General features: G+C 39.1%; 1 protein-coding gene across 12 annotated transcripts in view; it reads left to right on the top strand.

Moving 5' to 3' along the window:
• The window catches only part of UNC13B (unc-13 homolog B), a 237,719-nt gene that overhangs the window by 131,391 nt on the left and 82,149 nt on the right, over nucleotides 1-24,179 (top strand). For 6 of the 12 annotated variants that reach the window (XR_008291122.1, XM_053204951.1, XM_053204950.1 and 3 more), the window contains 5 exons: nucleotides 211-246; nucleotides 4,278-4,512; nucleotides 8,717-17,170; nucleotides 20,440-20,754; nucleotides 22,798-22,888. Coding sequence is in view for 11 of the 12 variants with exons in the window: in XM_053204951.1 (XP_053060926.1) it covers nucleotides 211-246; nucleotides 4,278-4,512; nucleotides 8,717-17,170; nucleotides 20,440-20,754; nucleotides 22,798-22,888 (9,131 nt within the window). In the remaining variant the exon portion in view is untranslated. The remainder of the gene's footprint in view (nucleotides 1-210; nucleotides 247-4,277; nucleotides 4,513-8,716; nucleotides 17,171-20,439; nucleotides 20,755-22,797; nucleotides 22,889-24,179) is intronic. The other 6 variants (XM_053204957.1, XM_027039370.2, XM_053204952.1 and 3 more) reach the window with 3 other exon arrangements.

Here is a 24,179-nt window from a genome sequence, read left to right as displayed (position 1 = left end):
GAGAGCAAGGATACTTTGTAGATTTGTCTCATGCTTGATAGAAGGCAGAAGCCTGTCTACATGTTATGTGAAAGTAATGGAACACAAGTAGGGCAGGCTCAAGCAAGGTAAGGTGTATAATTATTGGTGGGTTGGGGAAATGATCTTTGAATTATTCCTAAAATTGTCTCTGTCACTCTTCTTTTTTGCTACCATTTGCGGTTTTCTTAGGTCACTGGACCTATTTGGGCTGGGGAGAGCAGCAGAGTACGTAAGAAATTGAATTCCTTATTAATTTTCTTGATTTTATCCTTAAAAAATTTTTTTTATTTTAGCCTTTAACACACTCCCTCTGAACTATGAAGCAGGATATTCATGCATATAAGCATATATAATTCCATCCCCCCCTTCTCTCCTACTTAAATCTCAAGAGACCATTACTTGCAATGGAATGGCATATCCTTTCAGGCTGGGGTTTTTGAAGGGAGGGAAGGAGGGAGAGAGAGAAATTTCAAACCAAAGTCCCAGTTATAATCTTAGCAGTATCTCTTGATTTTTCCTTCCCAGAGGAAAGTAATACCATCAGCTCCTAGTATAGGAAACCCTCTCCTTTGGTCTCTTGGCTAAGGAGTGCAGTGACTAGAAGAAAGTTCATTCTGGGAGTTTATTTTTGTGAACAAGAGACTGAGGACATGGTTTGACTCTCCTTGAAGCAGCCCAGCTAGGCTGGAAGCCAGCTTCATTCTAGAGCTTTGAGAGTGGGCAGTCAGTTCTTTCTAGCAAGATACACAGCCTCAGGCTAACGTTACTGGCTCTGTTATCCATCTTACAGGGGGTTTGGTTGAGTACCAGTGCTTAGATATCCAGCAGGTGCTAAGAGGGGCCAAATTTTGTTCTCCCTGGGATTTCTCATGAATATGTACTTTCTGTCATTTGAATCCTGAGTATTTCCATTACAGAAATGCTGCTCAAAGGTAGCCTAAGAGAGCTAACTTAAGGTTTTCAAGTAGAAAAAAGTAAGCCTTAAAAAAAAATCGTTTGATTTCTCTCTCCTTTTTTCTCAAGCTGATAAAGTTCTATCTGTACTCTGGGTTTAAAGACAGGGATTCAATCCAGGAACACCACATACCAGAAAGCCTCATTGTTCAGTATTTCATTCAGTACTGTTTGAGTGCCTACTCTGTACCAGAGGCCCATTTTTGACCCAGCTTAGATTACTTTCCCCAGGTTCATTTTCTTCCATGTCCTTTTATGTACCTGCCAAATGAACTACCAAGTGTTTGTCAAAATTATATATAGGCTTTCTCACTATTGGGCCTTTACACATGCCATTATTTTTATCCAGATTCTAGGAGGTATTTCCCTCCAAACTTAACCTGTTGAAAACCTGCCAGTCTTTCACAATCTTCTCCTCCATAAAACTTTCCCTGCTCACACTAACAGGAAGTGACCTTACCTTCAACTGATACAGCATTGGGTTTGTACTGTTTTCAAGATTGTTCGTTTCTTGTATTTGTATCAATATTTTCTCTCTCCTATTAGGCTGACTGTACACTCTGAATCTTCTGTGTTGTTTACCATTGTGCTTATACGCACTCAATAAATACTTGAATGAGTTAATTTTCCCAGCCTTTTCTATTTTTGCCCTCATATGAGCTCACAAGTCCTCCTTAAGCTGAGTAACCAAACCTGCATATAGGTTCTCTTTCTCAGTGAAACCAGGAGTTTTCTGTTTTAGCTGCAGTGGTGTTGTGGAGGAGAGAGTAGAGCCAGTAAGAGATCACCACTGCCACACTGAAAGCACAATTCTTTTATTCAAGCCTTTTCCTTAATTTCCCATTTTAGTTTCTAATCAGCCTTGGTGGTGCCAGGAGGTTTACTTTCTAGGGAGATTGAGGATGGTGTCCAGGGAGAAAAGCTGGTCTTTGCTCTCATCTACCTTTTTTTCTATTTCTCTCTGTGGTCTCACCTCACTGTTTTGTATTTCCTTTCTCCTGTCCCCTCCTACTTTTCATATTCTTTTCTACTTCTAACCTCTTCTTTCTAGAAACATTTTGTTTCTTAATATTTGCCCTTTATTTTTTTGAGTTTATGTATTTTGAGAGAGAGAGGGCGAGAGAGCGAGCGCACAAGCAGGGGAGGGGCAGAGACAGAGGCAGAGAATCCTAAACAGGCTCTGCACCATCAAAGCAGAGCTCAGCTTGGGGCTTGATCTCACAAACTGAGATCTTGACCCGAGCTAAAATCAAAAGGTGGATGTTCAACCAACTGAGCCACCCAGGTGCCCTGCCTTTATTTCTTCAGTATAGAAATGTCAGCCTTTAGGAAAGTTTTAGAGTATTCTTCCTGTTAGCCTAGCAAAATAAAAAAGTAGAGCATTATTTAGGAGTAATAGATCAGATTCAGTGAAAAACTAAGTAGTTTCTAACTCTGTATCATGGGCTCCTAATTCTGGCCTCATAATCAGTAAGATTGTCTATCACTGCTCCCTCTTTGGTTCTGTGTTGATACTTTTCCTGCTGGAGTTTAAGTAGGCTTTTTGGCTTTGTCTGCTTTTTTGCCCCTGTCCTCCCATCTGTATGCATGAAAAATCCATCTGTAGCTTCAGAAAGCATGAAGTCTGAAAGACATACTGGTTTTTGTCCCTTGATCCTTTCTCTCTAGTGTTCAGAACAACAAATGTATCAAGATCTGAAACCAATACCCCTAAAAGTCTCTTTTTTCTAATGTGTGATCAGAATGCTTTCTGAGCAGAATGCTTTGTATCCCCTATGGTTTGACTAGTACCCTTCCTGGCCATTTTTGAGGTTAGCCTCTTTTTCATGTTGATTTTTTTCTCCTGAGGTAATGATTACTCTCATTTTCTTATGCTCATATGTTGCCTTAAATTCAAAAGGGAAAATGCTCATGAGATCTTCTATCCCTACTCTGAACTGTACCCACAAATGTTGTCTGGAATCCAGTGTTCAAATTTTCTTCATTGGTTGTAAAACCCACAGTTTTTAGCTCTCTTGTCTCTTTTAGTGGAATTACTATCTACCATGTAGTCCTAGTGTGCAAGCCAAGGTGTCATTTCCCTGTTACCTTCTATTTGTCCCCTGGTTTTATCACTTCACTCTGGATTTTTTTTTTTTCCAATTCCTTAACTCTTTTCCATTTCCACTGCATGGATGCAGGTTTTTATCTCCTACATGAGCGATTGTGAAAGCCCAATCTTATGGTCTTCAGAAGGTTTTCACTGCCCACATAACTACCAAGATTTTTTTTTTAATTACTAATATGAGGAGTCCATCTCCATTTTAGGATGATAAATAATTCCTTTTCCTCACTGTGCCAAATAGGAAATTGGCAAGACAGGACATACGGGATCATGCTTGGAGCAGGATTTGTAACTGCGGTCATTTTAGCTAACATCAAGAATAAAACTAGCTTGTCAGGTGCTGACCTGAAAAGCAGAAATAATTTTATGAAATTATAGACACTGTTGTTAGATAAACTTGGCTGCATTGTCAGCAAGATTCCATTGCCAGTGCTTATGTTTTCCTCTTTAGCCCAGGCTTCAGATGGAAATTCTGAGCCCCAGGATGTAGGTACTTGATAGGAGTTGTTAGAAAAACCTGTTGTTGCAGCAAGACAGTGAGACTGTTCTGGAGTGCCTGGCTGACTCAGTCAGTAAAGCATGTGACTCTTGATTGTGGGGTCATGAGTTCAAGCCCCACAATGGGTGTAGAGCTTACTTAAAAAAAAATTAAAAGTTGGCATAGTACTTAAAAAAAAAAAAAAACAACTGCTGCTATTCTTAGTCAAGCTTTTGGTTTGACTGCTGAACCTTGGCTTTGACTTTCCTCATTACCTGACCAGCTTCTGAAGTTGGACCTGCTTATTGGGTTTAGCCATCTGTTTTTAAAGTCTGAAAGCAGCAAGCCAACTTCAAATGAGAATTTCTCTTCTGCCCATTTTTATAACAGGAAAATACTAGAATCTATGACATTTAGAAACAGATTTTTACTAGAGTTATGGTAGCTAGAGAGTCAGAATTCCAGAGAATTCTGCACTGGGAAAATGCAACTTGGAACTCCTCTTGAGAATGAGCACTAAAATGAAAACAAGTGTCTTGTCTCATAAGGAAAGAAACTTGTGAGTATTAATTGAAACAGTTTTCCATATGGCATTGAAGTCACTTGGCTCGTGTGTTCTTGTCCTCAAGGTCCAGGCTTGTGGCTACTTAGGATAGAAGCAGAAGAAAATTCTGAAGAACTAAATAAAGCTGGAATGCTTTGACTGTGCTTCTTTCACAGCTTTTGAAGATCCTGACAGTGCCGTTGATGACCGAGATAGTGACTATCGTAGTGAGACCAGCAATAGCATCCCACCTCCTTACCATACGACTTCCCAGCCCAATGCTTCTGTGCACCAGTTTCCTGTGCCTGTGCCATTGCCACAGCAGCTGCTACTTCAGGGCAGTTCCCGGGATTCTTGCAATGACTCTATGCAAAGTTATGATCTTGATTATCCAGAGCGGAGGGCCCTCAGGTGGGTATTAGAAACAAAGCACTTTCTTTTCCTCATGTGTAGTTTCCAAGATACAACTGACAATATTTTGATGCTTTAACTTGAAGTGGTAGTGCAAATATAGCAATCTGAAAGGCCAAGCTCCAGCCGTTCTGTATAGATTATCGGTCTTTTTTTTTCTCTTTTATACATCCCCATTTAGACATTTCTGTTATAAATATTTCTCTTTATGATCAGTGATTCTCACCTGGTGGGAGCATGCTCACTTAGGGTGGATGATTGAAAACCAGCCCATGCCTGTGCCCAGCCCAGTGATTCTGATACACTTTTCACCAAGATTAAAAAAAGAAAATCACAGATGTTAAATGTTTGGATAATCCTTCCTACCTAAATATTTCCCTGGGAACTTTAGATGATCTCTTCATAGCAGATTCAGTACTTTTGCTGGAACTTTAGAAAAATTTTAAATACACAAAACATGGTTAAAAAATGTTAAGGTACAATAACACATATAATGAAGAATCTCCCACTTGCACCTGTCCTTCTCTACCCCATCCCCTTCCTGTCTTCTAGTTCTCACACCACCCTTGTTTGTTTCTTATGTACCCTTCCATAGACTATTGTCATATATTTTTGAGTATAAAAACAAATATATACGTATATGCTCCCCCTCCTTCCTCCAACTTAAAAAAAATGCTAACAACATTTGGACAAATACAGTCAACATCCATATTCGTGTTATCTAGATTCATCAATTGTGTTAACATTATGCTACATTTACTTTTTATTTCATTCTCTCTAATGTATATTCATATGTGCATGCCTTTTTTTTTTTTCTGAACTATTTGAAATTAATTACAGATACCATGTTACTTTACCGGGAAGTACTTGAGCATATAATTCCCAAGAGAAAGGACTTTCTCTTACATAGCCTCAATATAATGATCACATTTAAGAAATGTAATAATACAATGATACTATTTAATATATGGACCATATTTAAATTTCTCTAGTCCCAGTTATCTTCTGTATATTTCCTTTTTTCCATTTTCCATATTTCTATTTTTGATCTAGGATCCAATCAAAGATCATGGTACATTACATTTGATTTCCTATTTCTGTAGTCTATTATAATCTAACATTTTTTGAAGAGTCCAGGCCAGTTGTTTTGAGAATATGCTCTTAATTTGGTTTGGCTGATTGTTTCTTCATGTTTAGAATCAGGTTAAATATTTTTGGCAAAAACATTACAATAGATGCTCAGCAGACACATGATTTTACTTTGCCTTTTTATTGGTTCTGTTTAGTTTGACCTCTGAGTTAAGAAATCTGGTATATGCCAGATTTTCCAGTGTAAAGTTACCCTTTGTAATTAAAGTATCTGGAATGATACCCTAGATTGTGTCCTTATTCTGTTTCCCCAACAACATTTTACCCATTAATTGTAGTATCCATTGATGATCCTTGCCTGAATTAATTATTGGTTGGAGGTTAATATTTTATTTTTATTTTTTATTTTTTTTAATACGGAATTTATTGTCAAATTGGTTTCCATACAACACCCAGTGCTCCTTCCAACAGGTGCCCTCCTCAGTGCCCATCACCCACCCTCACCTCCCTCCCACTCCCCAGCAACCCTCAGTTTATTCTCAGTTTTTAAGAGTCTCTTATGGTTTGGCTCCCTAACTTTTTTTTTTTTCCCCTTCCCCTCCCCCATGTTCTTCTGTTAAGTTTCTCAGGATCCACATAAGAGTGAAAACATATGGTATCTGTCTTTCTCTGTATGACTTATTTCACTTAGCATAACACTCTCCAGTTCCATCCACGTTGCTACAAAAGGTCATATTTCATTCTTTCTCATTGCCAAGTAGTATTCCATTGTATATATTTTAAAAACCATTCCAGTTTAGCTCATAATTTTGGTTGCTAAAATTCACCATCCCATAACATAATATAATTTCTTTTTGCTCTTCTTGCCAAACTGGTGAATATTAATCCCAAGCCTCAGATGGTTGCCTACCTGCGATACAACATCCTGTCTCAGTTTACTATCATCTGTGGGAATATTTTAAATGAAACTTTTTCACCTATCAAACATCACATAGAATTTTTACTCTTTATAATCTGATTTTAAAAAGAAATAGGCCAGGAATTCTACTGTAGTTGGTCTCTACTCCTTGCTGGTTTATTAGTGAACATTTGCATATTTTATATATTTGATTTTAGCTGTTTATATTGTCCTACTTTAAGAAAAAAATAATAGCAAAAATCCATGACTTTTGACCTTCTTTCCCTCTATATTTCCAAGTTTTAGATGTGTAGGCCAGCAATAATAATGGTGCATCAACCTAAATGACTACATTTTATTTAATTATTACCCTATTATTATTTTGATTGTTTCCTAGGCTACTGCTATAATAATGTTTAGAAGAGTATTAGTAATATACTTTAAATTGCAAATTTTTTCCTAAAATGTTTTTAACTTAATCCCATATAAATTTGGTTTTATTGTATCAGTATAAGAAATGAGTTTAAAGAATAAATATTTTTTCCTCTCCAGCAGAGAAAAATTAACATGATTTTTAAGTAAGCTTTTATCATAGACATTTTTAACTTAAATTTTTGAAATGATTCATCCTTTAAAAAGTTTGAAGAAATTTTATCACCAGCATTGATTTTTAAACTTCTCTCTTACTGTAAATACTAAGTTCTTGGAGATGGTCTGAGTCCTTACGTTACACAGTTTTTTAGTAAGAACATTTAAAATCCTGAGGGAACAAATGTTCTCAGTACCTGCCAGTAAATTAGAAGTGTAAGAATAAATAGCTTCATTCACTATAGCAATGGCTATCTATTGATTTAAGTTGAAGTATAAAGCCTTCTAGGCTGGAGTTAGTTTAGTTTGAGTTTTTGCGGATACTGGAGAATAATGAAACTCCATGTAAAAAAAAAAATATGTTAGATTGGATTCCTGTCTCAACCAAGTGGGCTTTTTTGAAAAATATTTTTAAGTAATCTCTATACCCAGTGTGGGGTTTGAACTCACAGTAATGAGATCAAGAGTTGCACCTTCCACCTACTGAGCCAGCCAGGTACCCCAGTCAAATGGGCTTTCACCTAATGAATCCAGAGTAACTGGAAACTTACATAAATTATGTAAAAGCCCATAATTTGAGATTTGAAAATAGAGTTGGACTTTGTTAGATATATAGCCAAAGTATCTCTAGTGTTGAGGGATCAAAAGCAAAAGAATATCTCTTGAAGTTTATTATTAATACCTCTTCAGTTTCTCCCTTGAAGATTTTTAGTGACTATGAGACCACTATGATCTTCTTTCTGCTTCCTAAATAAATACAATTGGATGTTAGGTCTATAAAAGAACATACTGGGCTCACAGGCTTCTAGTCTGCAGGTCCTCTATATACCCCCACTTGAGTACACAGGAAGTGGGCAGTTTCTAATCTAACTGAAAAAAAGGTCAAGTATCTTATGTATTTATTGACTTAAGTTGGAATATAGCTTCTAGTGTTATAATCAATATAGGGAAAGGTCGTCATTTCACTATGATCCTCGATGCATATAGTTTTAAATTTCATAAATTGTAATGCTTTAAATAATATGCTCTTGTTGGTCCTGTAACAAGGTTTGCCTTTTGACAATCAAAGATTATTTTTATTATGTGGATAGTTTTTCTTTTTAAAAGAAATATGTTTGATCATATTCTTGACTATACTGCCTCAAATAATAACTTACAGTAAGTTAACAGCTTGACATCTTTTCAGACCCAAATTCATCAACAAATTTAGGTTTCTTGAAATCCCTTGATATATTTTCATCGAATACTTAGTTCTAAACTTGGGCATTGTAAATACAGTCTAAATATTGAGGAAACATGTTCATTTTGTTTGTCTCTATCTTTCTTAGAAAATAAAAGGATCCTAAAAAGCTCATGGTAGCAAGTGAAGTACAGTATTTTAAAGTTATTATTATAGCAGTTCTTTTTCTGATGTGGAAAAAACTATTTGACTAAATTGCTTTAATACTGATTTAAGAACATGTAAATTTCTTTATCATACGTTTTTAGTCTGAATGGTTTTTGTCAAACTATTTTATTTTAGTTTTCTCATTGAATGTGCCCTGAATTTTATGATTTGTTTCTTCCTTTTCCCTGTTTCATCTTTTTTCTTTGTCTTACTCTTCCTCCAATTTTATCCCTTTATATCAGACAAGACTTGCAGGCTAAGAATGACAAAATTAGGATTATTTCAGCTTTCTCTGATGTTGACTATGAAGAGCAAGAAGGTACATATGAGGAGATAGAGGGGGAAATACCACAAGAGTTTCTAGAAAACAGTAACATAAAGGAAGCAAAAGTAAAAGAAATTAGAACTCTTTCAAAAACTGATAAATCTTACAGCCGTCAAGAACAACAGAAGTACAAGAATTGGGAAAAGATACCATCACAGGGCCAAGAAACTGAATTCTCTACTGCCTTTAATTTTGACCTTAAGTATGAAACATCTGTGTTCTCCAGTTATGCTCAGAAATATGATACAGTAGATAGGAGAAGAAAAAATAAACCCTTATACCGTGATTTTGAACACAGTCAAAGAACACAGTACAATGAAAGATCAGAAACTAAGACTGACTTCAAAAGTACATATCCTGACACTGAAAATTGTAACATTTGCCACACTGAAAAGAAGAAACAAAATTACCCAATTTTGCACCCTTATAAAAACGGCTTTGTGGTCAAGAGTGGCATCTGGACCACCAAGTTGGAAAATCATGATTACGATCTTTCTGGTGATTACAAGAACTGTGAAAAATCATCTGGCTTAAACCAGCATGTCACTAATTTCACTCCATTAGATATTCTTGAAGATTCTACTAGTAGTACTTCTGAGGAACTTCTGAGCTCTCCTCTCACTGATAAGCCAGAAGGTTTACTGTCACCAATAAGTCATCCATCCAATATCCATCATAGTGGAGGCTTTCCTGAAGAATACAATGTAACAAATCCAGCATTCCCATTACAAAAGATGAACTGTGATGCAAACACACTTGGAGATCTGTCTGGGTGCCCCATGGAAGAGATGACCCCTCCCTCTCTTGAGGAACCCAAGGAGGACTATGTTGATACAATGGATGAGCTTCAGTGTTTGGTAGAAACTGTGTCAGAATATTTAGCAGAGAAAGAAGAGGAGATTAATGGATTTGGTTCCCTTTCACGAACTGAAAAATCACTTAAACACAATAGTACTGGTAATAATGCAGAACAGAAAATGCTTGGAGATCAAATACCACCTTTAACCATTGTAAAGAATGACAAGGACAAGGCTGTCTCTTTCCCTGAGCTGAATGGAGTGAAATGTGCTGTTGGTTCTTTGTTCAGTTCACTTACAGAAAAGGTAGGTTCGGGAACAAAGCATCTAACAACCTCTGTGGAAAAGCTGGTTTATTTAGTTCCAGAGAAAACAGAAACTCTTGATCAGATAGAGACGACTAATTCAGGATCTAAACCCAGAGCCAAGTCTGTATTGGGGAAGGATCTTTCCATGCGATCTCCATTATCCTCTCACACAGTTGATAATAAAGATTTTGGCAGAAATGACAAAACTTCTGAAAATGAGCACACAGGTGGTAAAACTGGAAATTTAAGCCTTCAGGATGCAACAGAGACTACTGGAAGGGACTCCACTCCACAGAGTCAGAGTTCAGTTATAAAGTCTGTTTTCAGCATGTTAAATCCATTAAAGATCTTTTCCGAAAAGGATGAAACCAAAAAAGATGACCAGAACAAGCCAACAAGAAAGGAAAGCTTTGTTGGGTGTGGTTCAGAGTCAAATCAAAGGAAAGACGCCCTTGGCAATGACAATAAAATCATCACTTTAGATAGGCATGATGGAGAAACTACAAGCTCATCCCAAATGCCCACAAGTGAAGATTTGTTGTCTTCCCAAGTGACCAATGAACCTTCAAGCTTAGGTGGTTCTGCAAATAAAAAAGATGATATTGAGAGTCTCTTGGAAAGAAAACCCTGTACAGATTTGTCTCTGGTACCACATCAACCAAAAATATGTGCCCCAAACACGGTAGGACATCCTTGTATAGCTGGCAGTACAACTGCAAATAGAGAGTCTTCTTCAAAGACAGTAGAGGGGGAGAAAGTTACTGGTGATGATGATTTTCTTGAGCCACTCAGAAAATCCTTTAGCCAGTTTTTGCTCACTTCACCTGAGACCTGTTCAAAGGAAACTTTGTCAGAATCTATGAAAATTCACCAGTTGGAGGAAGATGGATGGGAAAGGGGCCATAAGAAAAATGGACATTCCTTTTCCTTTAATAGAAAACTACATATTCCATTTTTCAGAGTTCTTAGTCATTCTGAGAAACAGCAAGATTTAAGAGAGAAAGGAAGCATTTTTCCTCTTTTTAAATTTCCTTTCACTGATGGTCGTACCACTGTCAATGACCAGAGTTTTCCTGACTCAGCAGTAACTGTTGATGAAGAGATCCAAAGAAACTGCCATGAAAATGCCAAACTTAATTTAATAAAATCTAGTTCAGTTCCAAATATTCATAATAATTTAGGGAAACCTGGTGATACAGAAACATTTAATAAAAATGACCAAATAAATTGTCCTGAAGATACCACACTTAATAGAATAAAGTCTAATTCTGTTCCAATTATTAATAACGATCTTGGGAAATTTGGGAATATAGAGAAATTGAATTCAAGTGATCACACAGCAGCAGAGAACTGTCAGATAGATACTTTAGCCATCCCTGAAGTTGTGTCCAAAGAATATATTCCTTCAGATTCTTCAGAAGAAAGTAAGACTCTTACACAAGTGACATCTTTAACAGTATCAGACTCATTAACATTTACTTCTACCATTTCAAAATCCACCTTGGTTAATGAAATTAATGAAGACAGACTTGTAGATAAAGCCTCTAAGAAAAGAATCCAAGGAGGCCTCCTTTCTGGCCTATTTAACAGGTTTTCTTCTCTTGAAAACTTGTCTAATCAGCAAGAATTAAATTTGAAAAGTGGTGACTCTCATCATAATAATAATACTCCAGGATTACTCTCTGGAATATTTAACTTGATACACAATAACAATGTGACTGATTGTAAACCAGATGAGGCAAAGTCCATGTCTTTAGGCAATATAAAAAGTTTGAATGGAAATAAACATTTATCTGTGGATGAGATCCCTGTTACTTCATGTGTGACTTCTGAGAATCAGAGGAACCATGTTGATAAAGAAGAAACATCTGGCTTAATAAAAAACTTTATATCTTTACCTAAAGAAAACATACCATTATCTGATGCTTGGGTTGATAATGATCATTGCTCTCCTATGTGGAAAAACCAGCTAAGTGAAAAGAATTGCCCCTCTTCTGAGGACAGGATACTTGACTTTGCTCCGAGCACTCAGCAGGGCCTCTTAGAGAAATCTTTGGCTGAGAGGCTGACACCACACCATGTTCTTAAGGAGAAAATACATGAAAATTCAAACAAGTTAAACCCACATACATTAAATACTAACATTCTTAATAAATCAAACCACTATCAGGCTTTTGAAGAGATGAATAATCCTTTCTGTTCTGAATGGGACTCTGATATAAAAGATTTCTCTAAAAATTCCAGAAAACTTCAGCCAGTTTATTATATGCTAAATCAAAATACATTCCCATCAGCTGATGTTTTCTTGTGGCCTGACTCAGAAAGCTCAGCAATAAATTTTTGCCAAAAGGATCAAACTGCAAATATCTTGGAGTGGAAAACAAATCCAAACAGTGTCATTTGGCGTGACTTACCATATGAATCATTGGACCAGTTAGCATTTAATGAAGATAACTTATTAAGAAGTGATATGTGGGCAGCTCACTCATTTTATGGAAATTCATATCTTCCAATTAGTGAGACTATGAATTCACTAGAAGAATTGCCCATTGACTTAAGTTGTTCTTCAGGTTATGAGAAGACTACATATTCTGTAGTTGATCAAGAATCATTAAGAATGGATGAAAACTTTGTTTTTTCAAGTGTCAGTTATGACTACCAGGAATGGTGGTCATGTCTTGAAAATGGAGTGTGGTGGCCATCAGAGAATGGAGATTATGGATATTATATGTTTCATGATGGTCAGTATATGTACTATCTCCTCACTGATTCTACTGGGCAGTATGCCTATTTGTTTATACCTGATTGTTCTTATCAAGAATATTTGAATTGTGATTTACAAACAAATGATCTATCAAGTATTATGTTGGATGACAGCATTATATCAGCCTGTAGTTTTAAAGTACATGACAAGGAAGATGAACTATCCTGGTATGTTGAAGAGGAACCAATTGATGACCCTCTTGATTTATCTGTAGTTTTGCCAAAAAGTGAGGGACCAGTGTATCTAAATTTAGGAACCTTTTCACAAGTACTTGAACAGTCAAGTTATGGCCAAAAGGATCAACCATTAGATTTTTCAGGCTATAATCTTCAAAAGTTTAAAGGAAATTTTAGATCTTTTGAAGAAGTGGTGTGTAGTTCTGAAGACTTTGAATATATATTGGATCTCAGAAATCAGCCCCAAACTATTGATAATCATGACTTAAATAAAAATCTTGTTATAGAGAGAAGTAAGTATCAGCTTCTTGCTAAGGATGCATCAATTTACCCTTCCAGTTTCCATTGGATTCAGTCTTCTGAAGAAGCTACCTCTTTGGTTCATTTTGAAGATATGACTAATAGCCTACAGCAAACAGGAGAGATGTCATCAATGAAAAAAGGAACCTCATTATTTTCTGCTTTGGGTGCTTTGGTTACAAGGACTTTGAATTTTGATGAGAATGAATCCTTAGAGTCTTTGGTTTTAAAGAAAATGAATCAGGAGTCAGACTTAGCAGAGCTCACAAATGGTGGTGTTCAGTCATTAATCTTGAATGAGCAATTAGAGAATAACTCCCAAAATGAAGAAGGTCTTCTCAAGAAGGATTTAGAAAGAAAAACAGTACCCAATGTTCTGCAACCAGAATTTAAAAATATGAAGCAAGAATTCCCTTTAAATAAAAGTATTCATGTGAAAAAACAAAGTTTGTTAAAATCTGTTGTCCAGGTAAGCCAAATAACTCCTCAGGCTAAAGCAGATATAGAAAATGAGGAAATCATTACAGTTGACTCTGTTTCCATTCCTCTTACATCACAATTCAGTAAGGATGAACCCAAGAACTGTGAGCTTCTCCATGACCAGTCTTCCAAAGAGTCTGAGAGAACATTATTTAAAAGTGCATTGAAACTCTTTGGCCGGGGAGAAGACCCTTCAGTAAGTGTGGTGTCAAATGGAAAACGGGCATCTGGATTTTTGAACCTTTTTAAAACCCAGGCAAATAAAGAAGGATCACCAAATTTAGAAAAGAATGAAGATAAAAATATACCTTCTCAGCAAAAGAATGAATCTTCTGGTGTTTCAAATTTTTTTGGTACCCTTGGGGACTTATTTAAAACCAATGTATCTTCTATACAGACAACTGAAAATATGTCTGTTTCCTCAATGGTTAATAAGGATGAAGTCAAATCAAGTCCTAATCCTGCACAGCTAAATAGCCAGGATGTTGGGAACTTTTCTGCTATGCCAGTTGCCTCTAAAAGGAAGGTTCAAGTTAGGAGTCTGAACAAGCAGATTACTATTGATGACAGTGGGCTAAAAGAACCATCAACTGTAGATATACAGAGTAATAATTTGACTGGAAAAGAGGTATCTTCCAGAGACCACCTAATCCAGCAATCACCAAATCCATCGTTCTCAAGAAATTGTCTCAAAGAGTCTTCCAGAGATTCTTCAATAGAAACTAACGTTGTGTCTACAGTGACAGAAGTTTCAGGAAGTAGTAAACTGTCTGTTGATATTCTGAGCAGAAGAAATTCAAATGAACAGGATCATTCTTCTGACCAAGACTGGAGTTTTTCAACTGCCACAACATCTCCATCTCAACCAGGGTTGCCAACCAGAAAGAGTATATTTTCTTTCCTGACTGGATCTGAAAAATCTGAGAACAGAGCCTCTGCTGCTCTACCAAGAACCAAATCTCAAGCAGAAAGGCTATTCACACTTCCTTCCTTTTTTTCCACTACTAACTCAAGCAGCAAGAAGGATGCTGCTCATAATAGCCCTTTTAGTTTCTTCAGCTTGTCCTTTTTGGACGAAAAGCAGCAGACTCCTGGGGAAAAACATAGCCTTTCAACAGTTGCTCCAGTGACTTCTCAGCCCTGTAAGAAGCCAAGTGTTTTTGTAGACATGAGTGGCACAATGACTAGAGAAGGTTCCAGTGGCAATAGAGATCACATAATCCAGGAGGTAGCTCATGAACAGCAAATAGTTCCTTGTGTTTCTATTAGCAACACTACTGAGGTTACTTGCCTTACAGATGAGCTCAATGTAGAGGACTATCAGGGAAAACTAGATTCTAGTAACGGACCAGGGACATCTTTAGCAAATTTCCAGATGAATAAGTTGCAAGACGATGTTCCTCATTCACCAGGATTTCAGGTACAAACTGAAACTCTGCTCATTGGTCCAGAGACCCTTGGGGTAGCTCCCTATGAAGAAGAGCCTTTCATACAGGAAGTCTTCCCTTGTGACAACCTGGCCAAGTCTTTTTCACATGATAACCATTTGACTAAAAAGCTCAACAATTTAGACAGTTGTACTAACTACCACCACAATGAAAGATTTACGAGTGACCCTTTGAACTTGCCATTAGAAAAGGCTCTTGATGACACCTTAACACAGATCCTGGAGGCAACCTCGCCCTCTGTGGAGCAAGGGTATACAGGGCACCTCCAGAGCCTAGAGACAGATAAAGAGGAAGACAAATCAATGTTGGGCTCTTCAGTAGAAATGTTTTCAGGGTTTGTGACAAAAGTGAAATCTTTCTCTGAGTGCTTAATTGAACCTCCCAAAACTTTCTCTGGACTTTTCTCCTCTCCTAAACCTCCAACAAAAAACTCCTTTTTCTCTCTTTCTTCTCGTGCATCATCTCAGTCCCTCAAAGGTGAGTTACTTGGAATTTTTAAAAGTCCCAAATCAGAGACTCACAAACAAGAATCGCCGATCCCAGCTACTGCATGGCCTCAAAATGGTAGTTGCAGAGATACTGTAGGATTAGTACCTCCAGGAAATTTATGGGGAGAAACTTCCTCTCCAGCACTCAATTCAGAATCTACTCTCAGTGAGTGTAGAATGACTGTGGTTAGTGCAAAGTCAGACTCAGAGATCCTGATAGATGATACTAAATTAACAGCTGAAATAGAAAACAATAATATTCCTGACAATATTCTAGAATCCCAAGATTCTGAAACAATTAGGGCTGCACCTTCTGTTTCAGAGGATGATACTGGACAAGGAGTATTGTCTCTGAGTGATGAAGGAGACATGGGGTTGTTGCAGGGCACAGACACAGAGACATCATTGGAAGCAGAGCACATTTCATTGCCATCACAGTTGGATCCAGATCCTACCTGTGTGGCCAAAGAGCTTCCTCCTCCATTTCAGCCACCTAGTCCTCTTGAGCCAGAGCCAGCTATGCAATCTACCTCCACAAACCAAGACTTCTTGGAGCTACAGGCAGCCAATTCAGTAGAAACCAATACTCCACTATTTAGTGAGGCAAATGTTGGCCAGAGTGCCACACCAGAAACCCCAGGATACCTTTCTCAACCACTCCTGGAGGAACCTGTGCTTTGTGCGAGAAAAAACTGTGAGATACTTGATACCCACAAAGATCTACCTGCAGTCCCCCAAGAAACAGAGCAGCCAAGACCTCTTTTTGAGATCCCAAATATGAGCAATTGGCCAAAACTCCATTTCCCATCCTCTGCCACTGACTGTGGGAAACCACTGAGGTCTTTCTTTTCCCCACCTTCCTCCTCTGGCAGTAGAGCAGCAGAGCCTGGTTTAATGGGCAGTTTTAAGAAGTTGTCAAATCTATTTGAGGGAGGTAGTGAGGGGAAAGGGAGTACACTGGCAGGTGATCTAAAACTAAGGTTTGGAAAGAAGCTGGATCTTTCATTCACATGGCCAAAAGAGAACAAAGCGGGCCCTGAACAAATCCCTGCAGAATCCTCTTCTCCAGTTTTGGTTATCAGCGGCGATCAGGATCTTAACTCTAGTGAGGCTGACAAAACTTTAGAGGCTTCTCAAATAGCTGGAGCTAGTGCTGAGCCAGCTACTCAGCCCTCTGGGACCTCTGAGCAGCTGGAGACCAAGCCAAGTATATATACTCAAGAGCTTTCAGGGCCTGGAGAAATGGAAAACCAGCAGGGAATTTCAGCATCTGGAGAGCACTGGGGTTCCAAAAGCAACCTCTCGACCTCCACCTGTACTTCAGGGAGTCATAAGGAAGAACACTGCACTGTCACTGAGCTGCTTCACCAGCCAAAAACACAAGAGGAGGTGATGCCTGCTAGCTCTGAGTCTCTTTCAGATGTGCAGCAGCCAGTCACTTTGCATGGCATCAAGGAACCAGAGACCGACAAAGGGCCTGTTCTCATTGAGCTACTTCACCAGCTAGAAAGACAAGAAGAGGAGGTGGTGCCTGCTAGCGCTGAGGCTCTTTCAGATGTGCAGCAGCCAGTCACTCTGCATGACATCAAGGAACCAAAGACCAACACAAGGCCTGTTCTCAACTAAAGCATCATAAATGATTTTAAAGAATTGACCATTTATGATGCAGTGACTTAGTGGTAGATTAATGGTAGCCTGCTTTTTATTTTTCCTGTGTCTTTCCTAGCACCTGAGTTTTATGTTAACTAGTGGTTAAGTAACAAATAATGTGTGGGTCTCCTCATTCTTTCCCATCTCTCTAGTGCCAAATGTAATTCATTTATTGGAAGAAGGAACTTAGTTCTAAAAGAAAGGCTTTGCCTTGGTATTTACTCATTCTGGTTTGCTCTGCCTAGTGTAAAGTGGCATAGAGAATGGAGGGTAGGAAGAGGCAGCAAGTAGTCATGTGGCATATATTAATTATAGCCACATAACAGGCTAGGATGCTTCCTTGGGACTTCAGCACTTATTAACTAGGAAGCGACCTACTTTGCTTTGCTTTTTCAAGTCTTCTAAGATACTTTCTCCAGTGGCAATGAGGTTATTAAGTAACATGCAAAATGCAGAGGTTGAGATAATTTATATATTCTATATCCTATTCCCCATGGATCCTGCATAGCTTCTTCCAGTCTTTGCCTTTTTGTACCCTTGAGGCTGGTGCCTGGTAAGTGCTTTGAATAAAGTGTCACAGGAGTTCAGGGCTATCATTTGCTGTAGTTCTTTATTCTGGAGCATTGTGCAGGGTCCACATGGAAAAGATACTATTTCCCCAAAGAGGAAGCACCATATACAGTGCAATTTAGGAATATTGCCATGACCTCCCACACAAAACTGTCCAAAGGGGCTGGTCTTAGAGGTTGTATGTGTGTGTGTGTGTGTGTTGTGTGTGTGTGTGTGTGTGTGTACACATTTGTTAGGAACTATCCAGAACAGTGACGTGGTGCCTGTCCTGCTACCATGGGATGAAGCATCAGTAATTAGTCTGAAAATACCAGGTAATTGGGAGGAACCATAGGGAAAATATCACTAGAAAACAATAATGATTTATCTTCATTTGGCCAAAGGTAAAATAAGCCCTTTAGTTAAAAGTTTGACTCTGTGGCAAGGAAATTCTTTGTCCTTTTGCATGGAAACTTTCCAGCAGGATACCAGAAGTGAAAGGAAGGCCCCTGACTTGGGATAGAAGTATCCAAATGGGCTGGGATAGATCTGGTAGATCATCACCTAGAACCTCTTTTTTTTTTTTTTAAGTTTATTTATTTTGAGAGAGAGTGTGAGCAGGGGAAGGGCAGAGAGAGAGAGGGTGAGAGAGAATCCCAAGCAGGCTCTGTGCTGTCAGCACGAACCACACGATCATGACCTGAGCCGAAAACGATAGTTGGATCTTAATTGACTGAGCCACCCAGGTGCCCATCGAACCTCTATCGTGAATAGGACTGACTCCCTTAAATTCAGTATATGCCTCACAGGAGTAATTTGCAGATACTGCTCTTCTTTCTAATCATGAATCACTGCCACTTTCTCTGCCCTAGGTACTGTCTCTAGGAACGAATTAACTTTCTGGGTATGGGAACTGAGATGATTGAGAACAGGTTGGGCTGGCCTTTCTTCAGGTATAAAAATGCATTAATATGGCCCTGACCCAGATCCTAGAGTTGGACTTTGTCTACTTTATCCAAAACTGAGTCATGTCCTGAGAGCAACTCAGTTACAGATGGGCGAGTTCATCTTTGGGACATTCCCTGTTACATACCACTGTAACATTTTTGTTGATGAAACCATTCCCCTGAAGAGTTTTTTTTGGTCATAGACTTCATCTCCTAGTGGCTTCCATTACCTCATCAAGTAGATAGCTCAGACATAATTGAAGGAACATCTCCAATCTCCTTTGGTCATCCTAAGGAACAGACATTCACATTTACAATTGTAGAGGAAGAAAAGGGGACATCAAGGGGACATCAATTTAATAAATAATAGGAAAGGGAAGTAGAGTTCATCCATTTTACTTTATGGAAATGAGAAGACTTTAATCAAGACCACTGGACAAATTTCTTTAGAAGTCTGAGTAAAGGGGCACCTGGGTGGCTCATTGGTAAGCATCCAACTTCGGCTCAGGTCATGATCCCACAGTTCGTGGGTTTGAACCCCGCATCCGGCTCTGTGCTGACAGCTCAGAACCTGGAGCCTGCTTCAGATTCTGTGTCTCCCTCTCTCTCTGCCTCTGCCCTTGCACTCTGTCTCTCTGTCTCTCTCTCAAAAATATATAAACACTTAAAAAAAAAAAGTCTGAGTAAAGAATTTTAGGCATAAACAACAGACTATTTTAATAATCCTTTTTAAAAAAATGTTTTTTAATGTTTATTTTTGAGAGAGAGTGTGCATGCACGTGTGCTCTCACACAAGTGGGGGAAGGGCAGAGAGAGAGGGAGACACAGAATCCGAAGCAGGTTCCAGGCTCTGAGCTGTCAGCATAGAGAGCCTGCTGCAGGGCTCGAATCCACCAACCGTGAGATCGTGACTTGAGCTGAAGTCAGACGATTAACTGACTGAGCCACCCAGGCTCCCCTAATCCTTTTGTTTGTTTGTTTTTAATGTTTTATTTATTTTTGGGAGAGAGACAGAGCACAAGCCGGGGAGGGGCAGAGAGAGAGGGAGACACAGAATCCGAAGCAGGCTCCAGGCTCTGAGTTGTCAGCACCCCCACATGGGGCCGGAACTCAGGAACCACGAGATCATGACCTGAGCCCAAGTCTGACGCTTAACCAACTGAGCCACCCTGGTGCCAGACTATTTTAATAATTCTTTTTTTAATTTTTATTTTTTTTTAATGTTTATTTTTTTTTTGAGAGAGACAGAGACACAGTGTGAGCAAGGGAAGGTCAGAGAGAAAGGGAGACAGAATCCGGAACAGGTTCCAGGCTCTGAGCTGTCACAGCTGTCAGCACAGAGCCCGACGCGGGGCTCGAACTCACAAACCGTGAGATCATGACCTGAGCCGTAATCAGATGCTCAACTGACTGAGCCACCCAGGCGCCCCAGTATTTTAATAATTCTTAATCCTACTTACAAAAATCACATTAAGATAAAGTATGCTTCAAAGTCAAATAAATGTAGGTTAAGGTTAAGTGCTATTGGAGAACCCAGCACATTGTATTGTTTTTCTTGTTGTGCTTCTGCAGACTAGAAACTAGTTCTTCTAGATTGTGAAGTTTGGACCTGTCTTCCCAGGAACCTCTTGTTTGTGATTCTTGCCATCTTTATTTCTGGATTTATCAGTTACTTTTGTCCTGGTCTCTAGTTTGCATGTAACTACTCATCTGTCTTCCTCTCATTCTCACAGCCCCACCAGCAGTAGTAGGTATGGCTCCTCCTGTAATGTGAGTCAAGGAAGCTCTCAGTTGAGTGAACTAGACCAATGCCATGAACAAGATGATGACCGTCGGGAGAGGGACTCGATTCATTCATGCCACAGCTCTGGCAGCTTCTCCAGAGATGGCCAAGTGGGCTTTGGAGAACAAGAGAAAGCCTTGGAGGTGACAGGTGAAGAGGAGAAGGGGACAGCATGTGAACCCAAGGAGAGGAAAGAAGATGCCACAATCCATCCTCCCCCAGATCTGGTGCTACACGAAGACCGTGTCCTAGGCCCCCAGGAGAGGTAGGTGATGACTGCCTTGAGGAGTTCATGTGGTTTCCTCAGTACCTGCCTGTGGTAGTGTTAGATATAAGTGCTTTTCGTTTGTTTCCCTATAGCTGGGTATGGTAGTGATCAGGATACTGAGGGTTAAGCTCCATACGCTTCTTTTGATTGTTGGTATAACTCCCTAGGTATTTTGAGGATCTCTGAAGATCACTTGGGTTCTTTGTAGTTACCTGCAGTGTACCACTCCTTTTTGAATCTGCAATTATTGGCCTACTAGTTGACCTATATATGGTAGTCTCTGATCTGGAAGTGATCCAACCCCTGCAGCTTAGTTCATTCAGAGGAGCTACTTTGGATGAAATAGGCTCCCCAGCCTATTAATATTTAAACTTCTTATGTGAACATTGTTTTGTTTTGTTTCCTGGCTGAGAAAACCAGGACAGAGTTAAGAAAGAATTGGTCTAAAAGTCAGATGTAACTCTCGCTTCTGCCTCCCCAGGGTCTAGCAGTATATCTGGAATTAATTGGTACCCATAAGAAGAAAAATTTTAAACCTGTCTTTTTTTTTTTTTTTTTTTTTGGGGGGGGACAGCAGGAGGGAGGGGGAACAAGAGAGAATCTTAAGCAGGTTTCATGCTCAGTGTGGAACCCGATGTGGGGCTCAAGCGCATAACCCTGGGATTATGACCTGAGTCAAAATCAAGAGTTGGACACTCAATTGACTAAGCCACCCAGGTGCCCCTTTAACAGTCTTGTAATAAAGTTTAGTACAGTGTTTGAATGTTACTGTTATTGAATTAAATCAGTAGAGTTGCTGATAGATTGGGGCAGAGCACGGTTTTTCAGCCTTGGCACTGTTGACATTTGGGCCCAGATAACTTTATGGGAAGCTATCATAGGCACTTTAGAATATATAGTGGCATCCGCACACTGCATACCAGCAGTAAACTTCAGTTGTGACAACCAAAAATGTCTTCAGATGTCAGATTTCCTGTTGGGTACAGACCTGTCCCAGTTGAAAAGCACTGGAGTAGAGTGATAACAGCTAGGTGTGACTTAGATTCTCAAATTTCAGGTCTTAAAAATAAAGCGTCTCACCAGAAGTTCAGAGCAGTGAGTGCCGTTTATGTGGTAGAAGTTTGAAGAATGGTTGATGTGTGTATTCTACCCCTGAAGATACAAACTTACTTTCTCTTCTTACTTTTTCTTGATTTTTAGTCCTCTCTCATGGCTTGTCCAATAAACAAGACATCCAGGAGGTTTGGTTCACAACTCACTGAAAGATTGCTCTTTGTAAACCTTAGGTTTGTCAGATACCATTGTCTGGGTAGAGGTCTCGTCAGAGCAGCAGAAGTGCCCAACCTTTCAAAATTCTTAGTGGAGCAGGAAGGGTTCACAGGAACAAAATTCTGCCCTAAAGATGGATGCTATGTAGAACCCCCAAGGGAGACTAGTGGTCTTGAGAGGTAAGACACAAGGATTAGTCCCCATGTCTCTGCATAGTTGCAGGGCCCTTGTCATTGCTTTTACTAGAATCCTGAAACCTGACTGTCCCAATGAGCTGGCTCAATGGGTGAGTGAAAAAAGGGGAAAGAAGAGAGGGAATGGATAAAAAGCTGAGGGCCACCTGGATGGCTCAGTTGGTTAAGCATTTAACTCTTGATTTTGGTTCAGGTCATGATCTGACAGTTTGTGGGATCGAGCCCCACACATCAGGCTCTGCGCTAACAGCATGAGCCTGCGTGGGATTCTCTCTCCCTCCCTCTCTCTCTGGCCCCCACGCCCTGCTCCCGCATGTGCATATGAGTGCACATGCTCTCTCTCTCAAAATAAATAAATAAAACTTGGTTTTTAAAAGAAGCTAAAAGTTGTCATTTTAGAGAGGATTTTTTTTTCACATTGGCTATTTAGGACTATGCTGTTTAGTGGCCCAAATCACTAACAAGTATACGCATGAATACAAAACATTTTACTTCAGATATTTGGCAGTTTTCCCTTGAGCACTGTCACCCTGTGGCCTGGGCTATTTTTAAGGAACATTCTTTTCTTTGTTACAAGCTTTCCTGAGGAGAAGGCTTCTTCACCGTTTACCCAAGCCAGAGCGCACTGGATCCGAGCAGTTACCAAGGTTCGACTCCAGTTGCAGGAGGTAGGAAATCTGTTTTTCTACTACTAGTTGGGACAGTTTTTTCTTTGAAATTGGGAGACATATGGTGCTGAAGAAGCAGTCAGTGATTAGTCATCTTTTTATAGTGTGCTTTTGGGAATGCATGACAAGTAAGCTAGAGCCTTAAGAGATGGGAGGTGGCTGTTGGCTCCCTTCTATGCTGATTAATGGAAATCAAATAGACTTAGTGGGTTGAGAGCCTGAAGGCTAAGTTAAATGCTATTTTCAGTACCATTGTCATTCTAAGGCCATTTTATTTTGAGTTTAGGACTTGGAACCATTATAAGGCCTGTTAGGGTCAGTTGTTGTCTCCCTTGGCCATCCAGTTCAAGGTCACTGGCTGACCTATTATAGAGGGCCTTTTTAATGTATACAGAAAGGATGTTTTTAAATGATGACAGGTGGCTGTCAGTAGTATAATACCTGGCAGATATTTAAAATGCAAGCATGCTCATATATGTAAACACACTTAAAAAATAATTTATTTTGAAATATTTTCTAACTTAGGGAAAAGTTGCCAAAATAGCAGTATAAAAAACTCATCTTTCTTACCAAGAATCCCCAGTTGTTGACATTTTATCGCAATTGCTTTATCACCCTCCATCCATTATGATTAATCTTTTTCTGAACCATTTGAGAAAATGGAGAGATGATTGTTACTCCTGAATAGTCCTTTTTGCATTTCCCAAAAAACAAGACTACTCTCCTATATAACCATAATGTAACCATCCACATCAGGAAATCAACAATGCAACACTATCATCAAAACCCCATGCAAATTTTGCCATCTGTCCCAACAATGTCTCTTTTCTTTCCTGGTCTAGGATATAATCCAGGCTGACATGTTAGTAGTCATATCTCTTTAGGCTCCTTTAATCAGGACTGGTTCCTCAGTTTTATCTTCAACAGACGGTTCAGGCATTTTATTTTGTAGTGTGTTCTTCATTTGGGGTCCATCCAGTGTTTCCTCATGTTCAGACTCAGGCCATGCTTTCTTGGCAGGAATTACACAAAAATGATGCTAGGCTCTATTTAATGAGTTGTATCAAGAAGTACATGTGTCACCCTGTCATGTCCTTGTAGTATTAACCTCAATCAACTAGAAATTTTTTATTGGCCAGGTTTCTAACCTGTCAAGTCATCAGGTCAGTTTTGTTATTGATAAGTGTTTTATGTACTCTGAGACCCATATATTATTCTTCATCACATCTCTACCTCTGAGCTAAGCATCTGTTGGTAATACCTATCTGAATCTACCACCACTAATGGTGGC

This window comes from Acinonyx jubatus, chromosome D4 (assembly GCF_027475565.1).
Source record: "Acinonyx jubatus isolate Ajub_Pintada_27869175 chromosome D4, VMU_Ajub_asm_v1.0, whole genome shotgun sequence".
NCBI classification, from domain to species: domain Eukaryota; kingdom Metazoa; phylum Chordata; class Mammalia; order Carnivora; family Felidae; genus Acinonyx; species Acinonyx jubatus.
This window is presented reverse-complemented; position numbering and strand designations above follow the sequence as displayed.